The sequence below is a fragment of the Hordeum vulgare genome, chromosome 1H (genome assembly GCF_904849725.1).
Source record: "Hordeum vulgare subsp. vulgare chromosome 1H, MorexV3_pseudomolecules_assembly, whole genome shotgun sequence".
Taxonomy (NCBI): Eukaryota; Viridiplantae; Streptophyta; class Magnoliopsida; order Poales; family Poaceae; genus Hordeum; species Hordeum vulgare.
The window spans coordinates 372,376,207-372,391,841 of NC_058518.1; the positions used below are offsets into that span (position 1 = coordinate 372,376,207).

The 15,635-nt window shown below is 46.3% G+C and overlaps 2 protein-coding genes across 3 annotated transcripts; one reads left to right on the forward strand and one right to left on the reverse strand.

Moving 5' to 3' along the window:
- The first annotated feature begins 376 nt into the window (after positions 1–376).
- On the forward strand, positions 377–5,659 carry LOC123438262. Its single transcript, XM_045115765.1, has 7 exons — positions 377–896; positions 1,357–1,607; positions 2,135–2,190; positions 2,364–3,945; positions 4,043–4,170; positions 4,269–4,512; positions 4,625–5,659. The coding sequence occupies exons 2-7, from the start codon at positions 1,451–1,453 to the stop codon at positions 5,173–5,175; spliced, it is 2,718 nt and encodes a 905-aa protein (XP_044971700.1). The 5' UTR covers positions 377–896; positions 1,357–1,450; the 3' UTR covers positions 5,176–5,659.
- A 365-nt stretch (positions 5,660–6,024) lies between these two features.
- LOC123411402 (rop guanine nucleotide exchange factor 3-like) lies at positions 6,025–8,736 on the reverse strand. Of its 2 annotated transcripts, none has more exons than XM_045104351.1 (4): positions 8,478–8,736; positions 7,401–8,114; positions 6,638–7,318; positions 6,025–6,449 (listed from the first exon to the last, which is right to left on the reverse strand). In XM_045104351.1, the coding sequence occupies exons 2-4, from the start codon at positions 8,040–8,042 to the stop codon at positions 6,336–6,338; spliced, it is 1,437 nt and encodes a 478-aa protein (XP_044960286.1). In that variant the 5' UTR covers positions 8,043–8,114; positions 8,478–8,736; the 3' UTR covers positions 6,025–6,335. The 2 variants fall into 2 exon arrangements, with proteins under 2 accessions (XP_044960286.1, XP_044960278.1); XM_045104343.1 differs by having other exon boundaries at positions 7,401–8,117.
- Positions 8,737–15,635: the final 6,899 nt, after the last annotated feature.

The window sequence follows — 15,635 nt, forward strand, 5'->3', positions numbered from 1 at the left end:
GTATGTACAGTACTTATAAACTACAACTACATGCCACAACTATTGATGAGGTGAGGATGGGAGTGGGGCAGCACCTCTTTTGTTTTGCGGGGAATAAAAGCCGGCGGTCCGAGACAGCTGATGGGTAACAAGCTATCACCGTCAGCATTCGTTATCCAAAGAACAAGCACGACGGTATCCGTCACGCGTGCGGTTGGGTTGCAAGCACACGTCTCTACTGTATTTCGGGATTTGCAAATCGAGAAACCGCTCCAGTAATCATCACCTGCTTATTTATTTTTCTTGAGCTGGTAATCGTCGGCTTCAAACCGTAGCGCAGCCTGTATAATTCCGTCTTTTTTAAGACCACTCTGTCCAATACTCCATCTGACACTGGAGGACTACTCCTCGAATAATACTGCGGCGACAGCTACCGGATCAGGCTTGCTTGCGGCCGTCGCCTACCTCCACTCCGCTTTTTCTCCGAGCGAGCCAGAAAATGCTGGCGCACTCGCCGAAAGTGGCATGTGGTGGGCGGCCTGCTACCGTGCCGTAGCCCCTCCCGCCCCCCGCTCCCTTCCATTCCATTCCTTTCCTTTCCGCCAAGGAAGCAACCACGGCGACGGAGCCGACGCTGACCAGGGGTAGCTCGGGTTGGGCGAGCTGATTCCCGCTCCACGGAAAAAGAAAACAAAAGAAAAGCAAAGCAAAGCAGCCTCCCCCCGATTCCTTTCTTCCCCGCCCGCCCCGCCCAAAGCCAAAGGATGGGCGACAGCGCAGGGCCGACCCAGACCCAGGCGACGCCGTGGGGATCGATTCTGTAGCCCTCCGTCTTCCTTTCTCTGCGGGAGAAGAAGAGGGAAAGCGGCCGGCTGCCGAGGCTTCTCCCCGGTCGTGATCTGTGATTCGTTCGTCAGGTAGGTTCCCTGTGATCTCTCTTGGGTGGGCGGATGGGTGGGTGTGTTCGTTAGTTGGGATCTTGGATGTTTTCTGTTGGTTGGGATTCGATTTGGTCCTCTGGGTTTACTTCTTGTTCTAACCAATTGACAGTCTGGTGGGTACTTCTCATGCTTGCAGTAAGATGTATAGTTGTTGAGTAGCTGGTCAGGTAGATTTGTTCACCAGAGTTTTGTCAAAAACTTGCATTTCCTCATGAAACTTTACTTTTTATCTATTTATGAAAGTTCAGTAAGATATATAGATTGATTGGCGGGTTCATTAGATTAGATAGATATATATCCGCTAATCCCTCTTGTTCCTCCCTTGTTTGCGGCTGGAAAGTCCCAGTTCTACGTATTTTTGTCTTAACAGTTCAGACAAATATCCTTCCTTTGCCATCGAATATCCGGCTGCTAACCTATGTTCATCTGCGTGCAGTGTTCCTGGGATTATTAGCTGTAGGAGACAGTAGAAGAGAGAAGAAAGATCCCCGCAAAAAAAGAGGAGTCAGGAAGGAATAGGTTGATCTCAAATGGGGAAGCGAAGCAACAGGCGGTCCGCCGCCCAGGACGACACCAATGTCGGCTGCGTCTGGGGCCTAATGCGCATGGTCTATTTCCGCCGCGACCCTAGATTCTTGATGGATGCGAAGCAGGCGGGTGGGAGGCATAAGCTCCGGGAGATCACAGGTAAAACCATCTCTTTTACTCATCAGAGGCTCGTTGCTGCTACCAAATTCAGATGGTTCAAGTTGCTTTTGAATTTCAGATGCTGTCACCTGTCCACCAAAGTTTACAACCCCCTCTTGAACTAAAATCATGACACTTATTTTGGATCGGAGGGAGTAATTTTATATGAAAACCACACAACGAGTTTGCGTGTTGGCGAAGTGTTATAAGAAAATCAAAAGAGACGCTAATATTGTCAGTTCGTTGATCATTTTGCTTGGTTGCTTTCACTGGCTTGTTTAACAGGATTATATTTTAAATTTAGAAGTGCAACCTGTGTGGCTGGATGAGTTTGTTTTGTCATTCCTTGCCCTACTCTTAGGTTGAGTTAAAGAAGATCGGTCACTGCATCTGATGCCCAATCTAGAACTAGTAAATGATGAATGTTTAAGATTGTTCGGCAGAGGAATGTGCAGAGCGAATTTTCTCTTGACTTGTAACGTTATTTCATTAATATTCTGATGATGGACGATGTATTTCTTTTTCAGATGGAAGGGACTCAGGGAAGAGGCCTAGGGATTTTGAGGAAATAGAGAAAGATGATGTAAGTTAAACAAACTAAAGAAATTAAGGTCTCAGGAGTAAACCCGTTTTCATATTTCATTGACTACCGTGTGTAAATGAAACCGTTATTTTTTAAATCTGCAAGTATCATGGATCCATACAGAAACATCGGTTTTCCTAAAACGGTTCTATTTTACTTTCTCTGTTTTCCAGAACATAGAAAACGGCCCTTTGCAGCAACCAACCGTCAAAAAACTTATGGAGGATGAATTGGGGCGTGTGAATCTTTTGAGGACAGTTCCAAACAACGAGGTTCAGAGAAGATTAGCTGATTTGGGAAATGATCTTTCTCTTGATGGAAAATCAGAGCATACAAATAATACGACAGGAACTTTAAATCACGGCAAGGATATCTCCGTGTCTCATTTATCTGGATCAGTGGATTCTGAGAGTTCCAAGAGCTTGAACCACACTGAATATGATCTTGAATCTGTCTTGGCAAGCTTCTTAGGTGAGATTTATAGGTGCCACAATGAATGTCCACATGACGATTGCAAGAGTAACAGTGAATTGTGTCCTTCACTGAAGTCCCTAATCCATAAGAAGCTTAATGATTTAAGCAATCTTCAATCCAATATTGACTGTGAGCAACCTCAAGAGAGCAAGGGAGAAAAGCTACTGGATGGTAATGGTATTTCTAGCAGCAGGGCAGTTCAGTCCAAGGAATTCAAGGATGCACTGGAAATACTGGGTTCAAACAAGGAACTTTTTCTGAAGGTGCTTCAGAAGCCTAACTCACATATGTTAGACAATATTAGAAACCACCAAAACAGTAGATTGACAACCAAGTTAGAGCCCAATAAAAATCTTGGAGAAACTAATTTTGTTGAAGAGACAAGAGGCTCAAATCATGACTTGTCTGCACAGGCACAGGCTAAGGAGAGCAAACATATGTTCTTCTGGAGGAAAGACAAGTCAAAAATAAAGCAGATGCTGCCAGAAGGAATCAACAGACCTCAGCCTGTTAGCAAAATAGTTATTCTGAAGCCAAATCCAGGAAAAGGAATTGATCAGACAGTGACAAGCAGTGCAAGGTATTTACATCAGGAACCTAGTACCTCTCAAACTCCAGAGTACAGTGGGAGGGAAAGTTCGAAATTTTCAATCAAAGAAGTCAGGAGGAGATTCAGAATTGTGACCGGTGAGACAAGAAAAGAAAGAAATGCAGCACCTGTAGATGATCTTCAAAGAGTTTCACGTTGGCATTCCATGATTGCAACTAAAAAGGGTTCTGGGCATCACATACAAGGGAGCTTGGCAGACAAATCTGCATCAAATTTTAAGAACGACATCGCCAGACCTTCAACCAGCAGCAAGCAAAAGCAACAAAATGGCAGCGAGACTGAAATTAGTGGGCGTATAATAGCGCCACAAGATGCTTCTATCTTCTACAAGGAGGCTAGGAAGCATTTAACGGATATGCTAAAGGATAACAATAAGTCTGGCAACCATCCAACAGCCCAATTCTCAAAATCCTTGGAAGGAATGCTTTTGCTCCCTCACTGCGACGTGTCTTCTCCTAGGAGTAGCTCTAGTGGAAAATGCCACACTGATCTCTCACCTGAAGAGACAGACTCTTGCCTTGTACCCATGGTTGACAGTGAAGAATCCACACAAGAGAGGAGTCAATCATGGGACGACTCTCGGAGCAGCACTGCACATTGTACTAGTGTATCAGTTGTTGATCAGGTGGTTGCTCAGGACAAATGTAGCATGAAAGAAGAACCACAAGAAGGTAACCTTCTATAGTTGTATGAATCATCACGGTGAACTGAGTGGTATATATATATATTTTAATCTTCAAACAGAAATAACTCTAGAATCGTGTGCAGGACAAAGAGATGTTACTGATGTAGTAGACGCCATATCTATTGAAGGAGATGGCAAAATAGACTGGTCTGAAACAATCTGCAACACACAATCCATCCCAGCAGAACTATGCAGAGATAGCCCGCGGCCAGTAAGCTCCCCCCCCCCCCCCCCCCCCAACACACACACACACATGTTTTTTGTGTGTGATATGTTACTGATGTTAACTGTCACATGTTTCATTTATAGGATATGTTAGAGGAAGCAGAGCAAGGAAACGAACCTGTTCAAATCTTGTTGAGCTATCCTGAGAGCATTGTTGAATTGGAGCAGCAAGAACCAGGAACACCTGAACGAAGAGCATCAATCAAATTTATCTCAGATTGTTCCCCTGAGCTAAGCCATGACAAGCAAGAACAGCCCAGTCCTATATCTGTTCTTGATTCATTCTATGAAGATGTTGTGGATCCTGAATGTGAAAACATTAAACAATGTAAGTCCAATTACATAAATAGATGTAACCTTTTTTCTTTCTTTTCCTTTCCCAGTAAATAAAGAATCTGTTCAAATAGATCTGTATGACTTAACTCTTTTGTGACATACAGGCGATCTGCATGAAGAGTTGCGTGGAGCCCTGTACTTCCCAGATAACGAATCAGATCTTAAGGTCTTTTGGGAGGACAAGAGTGTCAGGTTAGATTATATAAAGTTGGTTTTGGAGCTCTCGGAACTATGTGCAGAACAGAATTTGGAGGTATGGTATCTAGAGGATGAGTTAATCAGCCCTTGCCTGTTGGAAGACCTACCAAATCAAGGTGATCAAATAGATGATCTGAAAATTCTGTTTGACTGTATCTGCGAAGCTCTAACAGAGATCCAGGAGAGATATTTTAGACTCTCTTCTTGGTTATCGTTTCTCAAACACGACATAAGGCCACCCCCAATTGGAGAAGACCTGGTCGCAGAAGTTGACAAATATGTTGATGATTACCTCCGACATAGTTTTCCGAGTACATTAGATCATACGATCAAAAAGGATTTGGAAGTTCGGACATGGATGGACATTCGGTCGAAGACTGAAGGGATCGTTGTGGAGATATGGGAGTTTGTGTTAGACGAACTTATCGATGAGGCTGTTTTCGATTTGTGGATTTGAAGCTCTGATCAGACCCCCCCTGTCAGTGGTGCTTTGTGATGAGTACATACATGTAGGTATAACTGTAGAGGTTTTCATGCTGACAATAACACCATTTTACGTGGCGGAATAACACGGTCTGTTTTGTCTGGCCCGTGCGAGTAAAGTAATGTGAGTTTGAACTTGGACGACGTTTTGCTCCTCGAAGTTTCAACCTGCAAACCTCCCAGCCGTGCAGTTTGTCTCTAGACTGGATGTAGTTTGGGCAGCCTGTCACAGCCATGGCTCTTGGACGGCTAAAATGCACAGCAGTCTGAAGGCCTTGCGGATTTTCCTCTTGTACATTGTGATCATAGGTGATCACACATGTATATTCTTTTTTTTTTTCCTTTTCTGTGTGTTTGTGTGTACATGTGTAATATTTTTTTCGAGAATCACACATGTGTAACAGTTAACATAATATATGACAGATCAAATGCTACCATATGTTCTTCATTCTGCGAAATACCGGTGTGTTTTCAGTTAAAGTTAGACCACGTTTTGTTTCCTTTAATAAACATGTGCGCTACCTGTATTTGCTGTTGCTCAAAGTAGATGTCAACTACATCTGTGTCTGAAGTGCAGTGCATTTGATCTTTTTTTTTTTTTTTTTTTTTTTTTTTTGCGAAGAGCAGTGCATTTGATCTTAACTTTACAAGAAACCTTACTAAACCGGAGGTTTTTTTAGAAAGTCAAGTTGGATGGTCATGAATGAATCTGACTATTTATTTCCTGTTAAGTTGGATATTTGAGTGATTTCGATTTAGTCCTAACTCTTGAGGACATGTAACAAGCAAATCAAACACACTGTTGGTCAGACACAACCCGAAATCAGAGGGGAAAAACCCAAAAATTATCTTACAGGACTCACTGTTGGTCAGACAAACTCTGCATATTTCCTTTGCAAGATATATAGACCTTACAAATCCTTCACTACGTCAGCAGTAGAGATCCCACGGTAGAAAAGTTACCGTAAGATCATCATCATCCTAACCTAGGCCGTTTCCCAGCTTCAGCATCACAGAGGGCTGGGAACAAGGCTCGAAAGTAAGTACATTTTGCTCTTATTAAGAGCATTCATTCATTCTCTCTCTCTCTCTCTCGACGAATCCGTCCGTCAGGTTTGGTCCGTCGCCCACTATTCATTTCCTGGCAGCCTTGTCGGCAAAAAGAACCTCGTCCGTCCACGAGACGATGTTGAACGCCAGGCTCTCCAGCACCCTCGAGTAGCTCTCCAGGATCGCCTGCCCAACATCCTACACAAGAAGGTAACCGATCAGAAAACAGCATTTCATCTACATCAAGATCAAGTGTGTGATGAACTGATGATCATGTCAAGTTCAGATAGAAATGATGACGGCCATGTCAAGTTCAGATCAATGGATCGTCGTGTCAAATTCAGATGGTGCAGATGTGGGATGCTGTTGTTGATTTGATTGGCTACCTTGTTGAACTGGATCTTGCTGGTGTCGAGGGTGGTCTGGGAGAGGCCGGGGAAGCGGTGCTTGATGCAGAGGAGGAGGCTCTCGGCCCTGCCGGCCAGCGCCACGTTCTTGCCGCCCTCGCCGCCGTCGTCGGCGGCCGCGGCGAGCTCCTTGACCCGGCTCCACTGCGCCGACCTGCCCGCGCCGTGGCTGGCCGTCGCCTTGCGCCGCCACACGTACATGGCGGCCTCCACCCTGTCGGCCAGCGCCAGCGCCTCGTGCTCCGACGACACGTCCACGCAGTCCAGGAGGTAGTCCGGCGAGAACTTGTCCGAGCTGTGCATGGCGCGGTACACCGCGTCGCCCACGCTCGCCTTGCCGCTCCTCGGGAGCAGCGCCATGAACGACTCCGGCACCTCCATGTCGCTCAGCACGCCGCTGTTGATGGCCACGGCCGCCTTGTGGATCTGGTTCGCGCACTCGCGCCTCTGCCGGAGCTCCTTGCGCGCCTTCGCGGACAGCCCGCCCTCCGGGACGCACGGCACCGGCACCCACCACTTGTCCTCGTTCCGGTGGGTCGTCGTCGTCGTGGACCGCCGGAACGACGACGACGGCGAGGACGACGAGGTCACCGACCCGAACGACCTCGTCCCGGCGTCCGCGTACCAGAACTCCGCCTTCTGGAAGCTGTCCATGATCTCCTGCACATTTCGTTGGCATTTCATCAGAATTCAGAAAGAAAGACCATCATCAATGACCGACGGAGCTGCTAGTAGTACTTACGATGAGCATGGCGTCGAGCTTCTCGAGGGCGGGGAGGTTGATGTAGATGTCGGATCTTGGCCTGGTGGCCATGACTTCGACGCGGGTGCCGTCGGAGAGCGGCTGTGTGGATGGGTAGAACTCGACGATGTAGTCGCAGACGGCGAGGAGGCAGTCCATCTCCCTCCTCCACATGGTCTTCTTCCCGGCCGGCAGCGGCTCCAGCTTGTGGCAGCTCCCGAAGACCGTGGCGTAGAGGTTGGTGATGGCGTTGGAGATGGCGACGGCGGTGCAGACGCCCTTGCCGCCGCCGGACATGTCCTCGCCCAGCAGCAGCTTGGAGAACCTCTCCTTGACCAGGTCCAGCTCGTCCTCGGTGGAGCGGCGGTCGATCACGTCGGCGCGGGGCTTCATGCTGAGCCGGCTGAGCGCGGCGGCGGGGGAGCCGCGGCCGCCGATGAGCTTGGACACGGCGGCCGTCCCGAAGGGCCCGCTGTGGTCAACGCTGCGCTCCGAGAAGGTGGACACGTCCGAGGCGGTGCGGCTGAAGTCCACCGCGTCGACAAGGCTCGGCGCCGTGGACGACGACGAGCAGCACTGCGCCTCCGCCTCCGAGCTCTCGTCGGACAACGAGGTCGACGGGCTGTTGCTGCTGTCGGCCATGGCGGCGGCTAAAGTTCTTGGGCTCTTGGAACTTCTTCCTTCCTTCCTTCCTTCGTGTACTATCCGCTAGTCCTGCTTTATAAGGAAAGGGTCCCGGTGAATTCTCGCGAATGGCGCGACAAATCCATCGAAATGGGAGCACCGGACAAAATTTGAACTCCTGTACAAAATTCAAGCGCATTCCCCGAAATTTGAGAGATTCATTCTTTCTTGTTTATTTAAGCATCTTGATTTGCTGCTTTTTAGACGATGGCTACTTCTGATCAGCATGCCATGCAGATCGCAGGAAAGTAAGTAGGCAAGAAAATGGGAGCAGTGAATCTGCCGACGCTTTTGCTTTTGAATCTTCTTTAGATGCAAACAAGCACGCCTTTTTGTAATTCCACCACACATTATCGAAGGTATCAAATGGGAGCGGGAAACAAATTAGTGTACCTTTTGTGCCGCTGATTTGATCCCTAAGCCAATGATCTGCCTGTCCTTGCCATGCATTGGAATGGAAGAAGAAAAGCTCTTGCGTTCTCTCCAAGTGTTTCCCTCTACCAGCCTTCTCTCTGCTCTGGCAGGTTTCCCTTGTTTTCTCTCTCTCAACAATGGCAGAGCACGGAGGGGAGAAGCGGCGGCAATGTGGGCAATGGATGGTATGTTTTTCCTTGGTCATGGAAAGTGGTCATGCCATAGGGAGAGATTGGTGATTTATTTCGCTTTATTTTAGTGGTCGTGGGATGGAAGTGTCTGTCTAAAGAAATCGTGGCAGGATTACGTTTGCGTGTATGGAATTAAGGGATGGTCAACCATGGTATTGGTGGGCTGGATCATTGCTAATCTTTGTAATATGGAATATTCTGGAGTATAGTGGACAGAGGAAAAAAAAAGGGGCGAATGTTTGTGTCCACTCCAAGCTGGCTTATGCTTTCTAGTTACACATTTTAAGCATTATGAAGTACTATATAATAACTGTTTAAATAACACGAAAATATCACAGATAATCCATTGATGAGGAAAAGTAATGGTTAGAAGAACAGTGGTATCTGAGAGCTAGGATGTTCCTCTCCCTAGATGTACCCCCCCCCCCCCCCCCCCCCGCTCGCGGACGATAGAAGTTATTACGATAGGATAATCCATTGAGAGCTAGGATGTTTCTCTCCCTAGATGTACCCCCCCTCCCCCGGGCGATAAAAGTTATTGTGAATGAAGGGCAAATCGAGCTGGGTGTTCCTCTCCCAAGATGTACCTCTAGTGGTATCTGAGAGCTAGGGTGTTCCCCCTCCCCCCGGCGATAAAAGTTATTATGAATGAAGGGTGAATCAATCCAACTAAATATCTGAGAGCTAGGGTGTTCCTCCCCCTAGATGTACGTCTAGTTCTGTTTGTCCCTTTGACATTGAAAGGGAGCAAGAAGTACCCCGTGGAATATGAAAAACTTCCAGATTTCTGTGACTTTTGTGGTATGATCGGACATGTGGTAACAAAATGTGGTGATGGAACCCATAGGATGGAAGACTGTCAATGGGGCGATTGGCTTATGGTTAACTTTGATGCCCCGACAGGCATGGCCGGGTATGGTAGAGGAGGCGGCCATGGACGAGGCCGTGGGGGTGACATGTGTAACAGAGGAAGGGACTTTGGTGATGGCAGAAACATGACACCAAGTGGTGCTGGAAGGGGAAATATTGGAGATCCGAATTCTCAAGAGTCTGATTACATGGATGTGGAGAGAGGGAATGATCTTCACACGAAAGATGTTGTGCCGATGGTCAGGAAACGTCTCATAAATCAGAATGTGAACGTTAATACCGCGGTTAACTCATCAGTGGCACCCCCACCAGGCTTTGTGTCCGATCAAGAACTCCTCATCGAGCACACAGGAGGAGGAGAGATTGATAAATCTCTTATGAGTACCCCGCAAAAGATACATGATAACATAGGTCTGAAGGCTAATATGACGGAGTCGACAGAAGAATCAATGGCCTCCTCCTCCTCTAAGGGTCTCCGATCGCAATGAAACTCATAAGTTGGAACTATCGGGGTTTGCTCGGGGCCCCGACAGTGAGATCGCTTCTGGACATCCAGAGGTGGAATGATCCAGATGCGTTTTTTTTTATCTGAAACACTTTTGGACGAGATTAAGGCAGAAGAGCTAATGAGAAAATTGAGGATGGACCATAGGATTGTGCTCCCCTGTCTTGATGGCAGGAGTGGAAGATTATCGTTAGTCTGGAAGAAGGAGGTGAGGATCTACTCCCGGACTAATACTTTTAATTGCATCGATGTCTCAATTGAAGAAACGGATGGTAAGATGTGGATACTAACGGGTGTGTATGGAGAACCAAGTTAGGATAATAAAGGCAGGACATACTAGTTGATCCGAGATCTTCATGTTCAATCTAACCTCCCGTGGGTTGTTCTAGGTGATTTCAATGAGATATTGCCGTCGTCGGGAAAAGAAGGAGGAGCCCCGCGGCAGTATTCTAGGCTACAAGCCTTCCAAGATACCCTGACAGATTGCTCATTGGAGGACATTGGCTATCATGGCGAGAGGTTTACCTTTTTCAGAGCAGGATTGCGTGAAAGGCTGGATCGTGTAGTCTTGAATTCGGGATGGATGGATATGCACCCGTTACGTGGCCTTATAAATCTGGACATGGGCAAGTCAGACCATAGGCCGATATGTTTAGATACAAATTACCTTGTGGGAGTCGTAGAAAATTTGTAGCAATGTGGTTAGAAGAGGAAGTTGTGGAAGACGTAGTGAAAACAGCGTGGTAGAAGGTCGTCGTGGGGGGGGGGGGTCTGTCCCTCAACGAGTGACAAGCTAGCAGAGTGCATAAGGATCTCCATCAATGGAACCGAATTTTTTTGAAGGGCCCTCGCGCCCAACTGAAATCAGCCCAGCATGAACTAGAGGCACTAATGCGAGAGCATTTTTATGATAGTGCAAGGGAAAAACATCAAGAGTTGACGCTAAAAATTGAAAACCTCCTCGAGCAGGAGGAAATTTACTGGGCTGAGAGAGGACATGCAAATTGGCTTCGTCGTGGAGACTGTAATACCAAGTTTTACCATCATTATGCTTCGGCTCGTAGGCATTGTAGTTTGATTAAAATATTGAAAGATAATAGTAATGGATGTGTTAAGGGGAATGATAACCTCAAGCCCCTGATTTTTGATTATTTCCATAATCTCTTCAATTCGGATGCAGGTCTCATCGATGAAGCCTTGCTGAATACAGTCAAACCTGTGGTGATAGGGAAAATGAATGATCTTCTAATTGCTCCATATATGAGGGAAGAGATAAAAAAACCTTATTTTCAAATAGGAGATATGAAGGCCGCCGACCCTGATAGGCTTCATGCTATCTTATTTAAATGCTTTTGGCATATTGTTGGAGATGAGCTAACAAATGAAGTGCTAGAAGCGATAAATAACAGAAAGATACCAGATGGGTGGAATGCCACTAATGTGGTGTTAATACCTAAGGTGGACAATCTAGAGATTATTACACAATTTATAGGCCCATCAACCTATGTAATGTGCTATACAATATTATTTCAAAAATGATGGCTAATAGATTGAAAAAATCCGACCTGAGGTGATTTCTCCTACACAAAGTGCTTTTGTACCACATACACTAATTACTGATTGTGTGTTGATCGCTTATGAATGCTTTCATTCCATAAAGAAGCGAACACATGGCTCGAATGGTATTTCCGCGGTTAAGCTGGACATGCTAAAAGCATATGATAGAGTAGAATGGGAATTCTTGAGGCAGATGATGATGAAGGTGGGGTTTCATGCACAATGGATTGAGTTAATCATGGAGTATGTATCCTCTGTCAAATATCATATCAGATTTAATGTTACAAAGACAGATGAGTTTACGCCAACTAGGGGCCTAAGACAGGGGGACCCCCTCTCACCTTACCTCTTTTTGATCTGTTCTGAAGGATTATCAAGCATGTTGATGCACGAAGAAGAAATTGGGGGTATTGACGGAATAAAAGTGTCAAGGAATGCCCACTCAATATCTCACCTTTTGTTTGCAGATGACTCTCTGATTCTCATGAGAGCCACGGTACAGAATGCAAGTACCTTGAAGAGGGTCCTAGATACATATTGTGAGAGTTCATGGCAACGTGTAAGCACACCCAAATCCAGTGTGTTCTTCAGTCCTAATACCAGAGTAAATGAAAGGGAGAGTGTATGTGCAATGCTGAATATACTAACATAAGCTTTGTCTGACAAGTAATTGGGACTACCTACGATTGTTGGTGTTGATAAAGTGACTGTTTTCAACATCTTGTTGACACAGTATGTGAGAGACTGAAGGGATGGAAGGAAAAATTTCTATCAGTTCAAGGTAAAGAAATCCTTTTAAAAGCAGTAGCTCAGGCAATTCCATCATATGCTATGTGTCTTTAAATTACTAAAAAGAATATGCAAATCAATAACTTATGAAATATCGAGCTTCTGGTGGGGTGATGGAGAGGAGAAAAGAAAAATGCATTGGTCTGCATGGTGGAAGATGTGTGTACCGAAGAAGAAGGGAGGTATGGGATTTAGAGATCTTCATAGCTTTAACCTTGCTATGTTAGCAAAGCAGTGTTGGCTACTGATCCAGAATCCTGACTCTTTGTGTGCACGTGTCCTAAGTGAAAAATACTATCCGGATGGTAATGTTCTGAGAGCTGGCCCAAAGAAAGGCTCCTCGTTTACATGGCAAAGTCTGTTTGCTGGGATACATACTTTCAAGAGGGGATGCATTTGGAGAGTGGGCACTGGTTCACATATTAACATTTGGGACGATACTTGGATCCCATCAAGTCCGTCAAGGAAGATTATCACCCCTAGAGGTGGAATCATGTTGTCAAAAGTGCAAGACATAATTGACGCTCATACGGGTCAGTGGGATGAGGCACTTATTCAGAGCGTGTTCTCACCATTTGATGTAAGCAGAATTTTACAAATTCCACTACATGTTGAAGCTCTTGAAGACTTTGTGGCATGGCACTACACGAAGTCTGGAACTTTCTCAGTACGCTCGGCGTACCACTCAGAATTTGACCACCAGTTCGGTCGCCACTATACAAACCCAAACAGCCCAGGGAATGCTCAACTTTTAGTGGGGTTTGGAAGGAGCTTTGGCATCTCCGTTTACACGGAAACATCAAACATTTTGGTTGAAAAGTACTTAAGGGAGTACTACCATGCTACGAAGTATTGGCGGATAGACACGTACCCTTGATCCCGCAATGCCCAATATGCAAAGTTGGTTTGGAGGGCATTCAACATTGTGTGTTCACATGTGAAAGAGCACAACAAGTGTGGTAATCACTAGGATTAACTGAGGAGATTGATAGAGCAGTTGTGCAGGACCGGTCTGGGTCTGTCAATTTGGATATCTTGATCTGCCTGAATGTGATCGCACATGCCATTCCTATTGCCGAGCTCATCTTGGTTTCCATGTGGTTTATATGGTGGCAAAGGAGGCAAATGGCAAAGTGGGAGACGGTTCCAACTCCAAAGCAATCTGTCATCTCAATCCGGGTACTTGCTACCAATTTTGTTCGAACAAATACACCAAAACATCCCATTCGCAAGAATGATCAAATGTGGAAGAAGCCCAATAGGGGAGTTATAAAAGTGAATGTTGATGCATCATTCCATAAGGATAATCTTTGTGGATCTTGTGGGGTTGCCGCCCGTGACGGTCAAGGCAACTTTTTGGGAGCAGCAACACAAGCACTACCTCATGTCTCAAGCGCAGGATGAGCTCATCTAATGGCCATCCGCTTTGGACTATATGTAGGAGCGAATCTGGGATGCGCAAATCTCATCGTTGAGTCAGATTGTATGAATGCTTTGGAATCTATATCTGACCCGGATGCGTATATGTGAGTAGACGTCCCTGTGATGGCAGAGTGCTCCCTCTTGGCAATGGAGTTTGCGAGTATTAGCTATGAGTTTTGTAGGAAAGAGGCTAATATACTAGCGGATGGATTAGTCAATCATTGTGTCAACAGTAGTATTCCGAAGTTTGGGAGACTTCCGTCCCCGACTTTATTCTTCACAACTATGTAAATGAGCTTGCTATTATCTGAGGAATAAAGTTATTACGTTCAAAAATATATAAAAAATAGTGGTATCCCCTATCCATCAGAGTTCAAGTCTTAGGCTTGACATTTGGTGTGTGTGCACGTTTATTCATAAGAATGATTGTATGTTCGTATATGTGAGCGATTTCAATTATACTGTGCTAAAAAAGAAAATAAAAGTGAAACAAAAGACCGTTGCAACATACATAACTACAATCGTGCATTTTTGTCACCGTGGCTCTATCTCGCATTGCAATAGAGACTCATTTTTCATCTTGATGGCTATTTTTCATGCCAAACTATAAAAATGTTCACGAACCACCACTAAAACCTTGACCAGAATTACCATTTTGATCGTTTTTGATAACTTTAGCATGATTTGAACTCTTCTAGATTTTATTCACTCTTTTTGGTAATACCAAAAACCATAACGTTTTGGCCTTACCTTGACACGTCAAACTAGTCAACGTTTTCCCCCTGAATAGATAAGTGACCGTGTGCATGTGTTACTGAAAATGATAAGGACCATACTGTTTCTTTTTTGGGCACAACTCACAACGGCTCATGAGTTTATTTCATAGATGCACCAAAGGACAACTTGATGGGGTTATAGTCCCAGGGTAGGGTCATAGGCCTGCCCTATAGGTCCTACCCAAGGACTACCCTTCATAGAGGACAAGGCCCTTAGACAGTTTCGATTGAACTAAGGACTCCCCCATCATCTAGTCGGTGACGAGCACTCGGAGCATATTTAACGTACCGACTGAATTCCACTCTGAACATCGTAACCTCCCAGGAGGGCAACGGTCATACGCTTTCATACACCATTATTAACATTTAAGGCTTACGTTACCTGTAACGTAGGCATTTATTCGCCACTATTCCACCCCTGTCCACTGGGCCATTATGAAGGGCAGCGCACTCTATATAAGCCGCCCTTCCCCACTGGTGCAGGGGTTGGCTTTTGCTGAAATCCTATAATCCACTCGACACTAAGCTCCCAAGAGCACTGAGACGTAGGGCTTTTACCTCCACCGTAGAGGGGCCTGAACTCATACATCCTCGCCGTAGCTAAGGCTCTCCCATCCTTTCGTACCCTACACTTCTACTGTCAGACTTATACCCACGACAGTTGGCGCCCACCGTGGGGCAGGCGTCTAAGCGACTTTTGGCGAGTTTGCGATTTCATCTTTTCATCATGTCGTCCGGCGGAGATCTGTGCATGGGCCATGAGATCCTCTTCGGCGCACTCTCCTTCATCGTCGACGATTCGGCATGGCTTCGGGATGTGCCCCTCGACGTCGAGGCGCTCCCCAGTCGCGGGGCTACGCACTTCCGTGCCGTTCCCGTGGCGTCCTTCTTCTCGAGCCATCGGCCCCGGTGTCGATCTTCGCCCCCGTCGCACGCCGCAACAAGCGATCCCGTCGTCCGCGGCTCCAGCGTTGGGTGCGACATGCCCAGGCGCGGCAGAACGCGTCCTCTCAAGTGGCGGTCCTCG

What these genes read in the sequence shown, in the direction of transcription:
- LOC123438262 (XM_045115765.1), top strand. Translation starts at nt 1,451, where the DNA reads ATGGGGAAGCGAAGCAACAGGCGGTCCGCCGCCCAGGACGACACCAAT. An exon ending in TAAGCTCCGGGAGATCACAG is followed by an intron (nt 1,608 to 2,134) that starts GTAAAACCATCT and finishes TTTCTTTTTCAG; the next exon opens with ATGGAAGGGACTCAGGGAAG. An exon ending in ATGTGAAAACATTAAACAAT is followed by an intron (nt 4,513 to 4,624) that starts GTAAGTCCAATT and finishes TGTGACATACAG; the next exon opens with GCGATCTGCATGAAGAGTTG.
- LOC123411402 (XM_045104351.1), bottom strand. Translation starts at nt 8,042, where the DNA reads ATGGCCGACAGCAGCAACAGCCCGTCGACCTCGTTGTCCGACGAGAGC. An exon ending in AGCTCGACGCCATGCTCATC is followed by an intron (nt 7,319 to 7,400) that starts GTAAGTACTACT and finishes CGAAATGTGCAG; the next exon opens with GAGATCATGGACAGCTTCCA. An exon ending in GCAAGATCCAGTTCAACAAG is followed by an intron (nt 6,450 to 6,637) that starts GTAGCCAATCAA and finishes CTTCTTGTGTAG; the next exon opens with GATGTTGGGCAGGCGATCCT.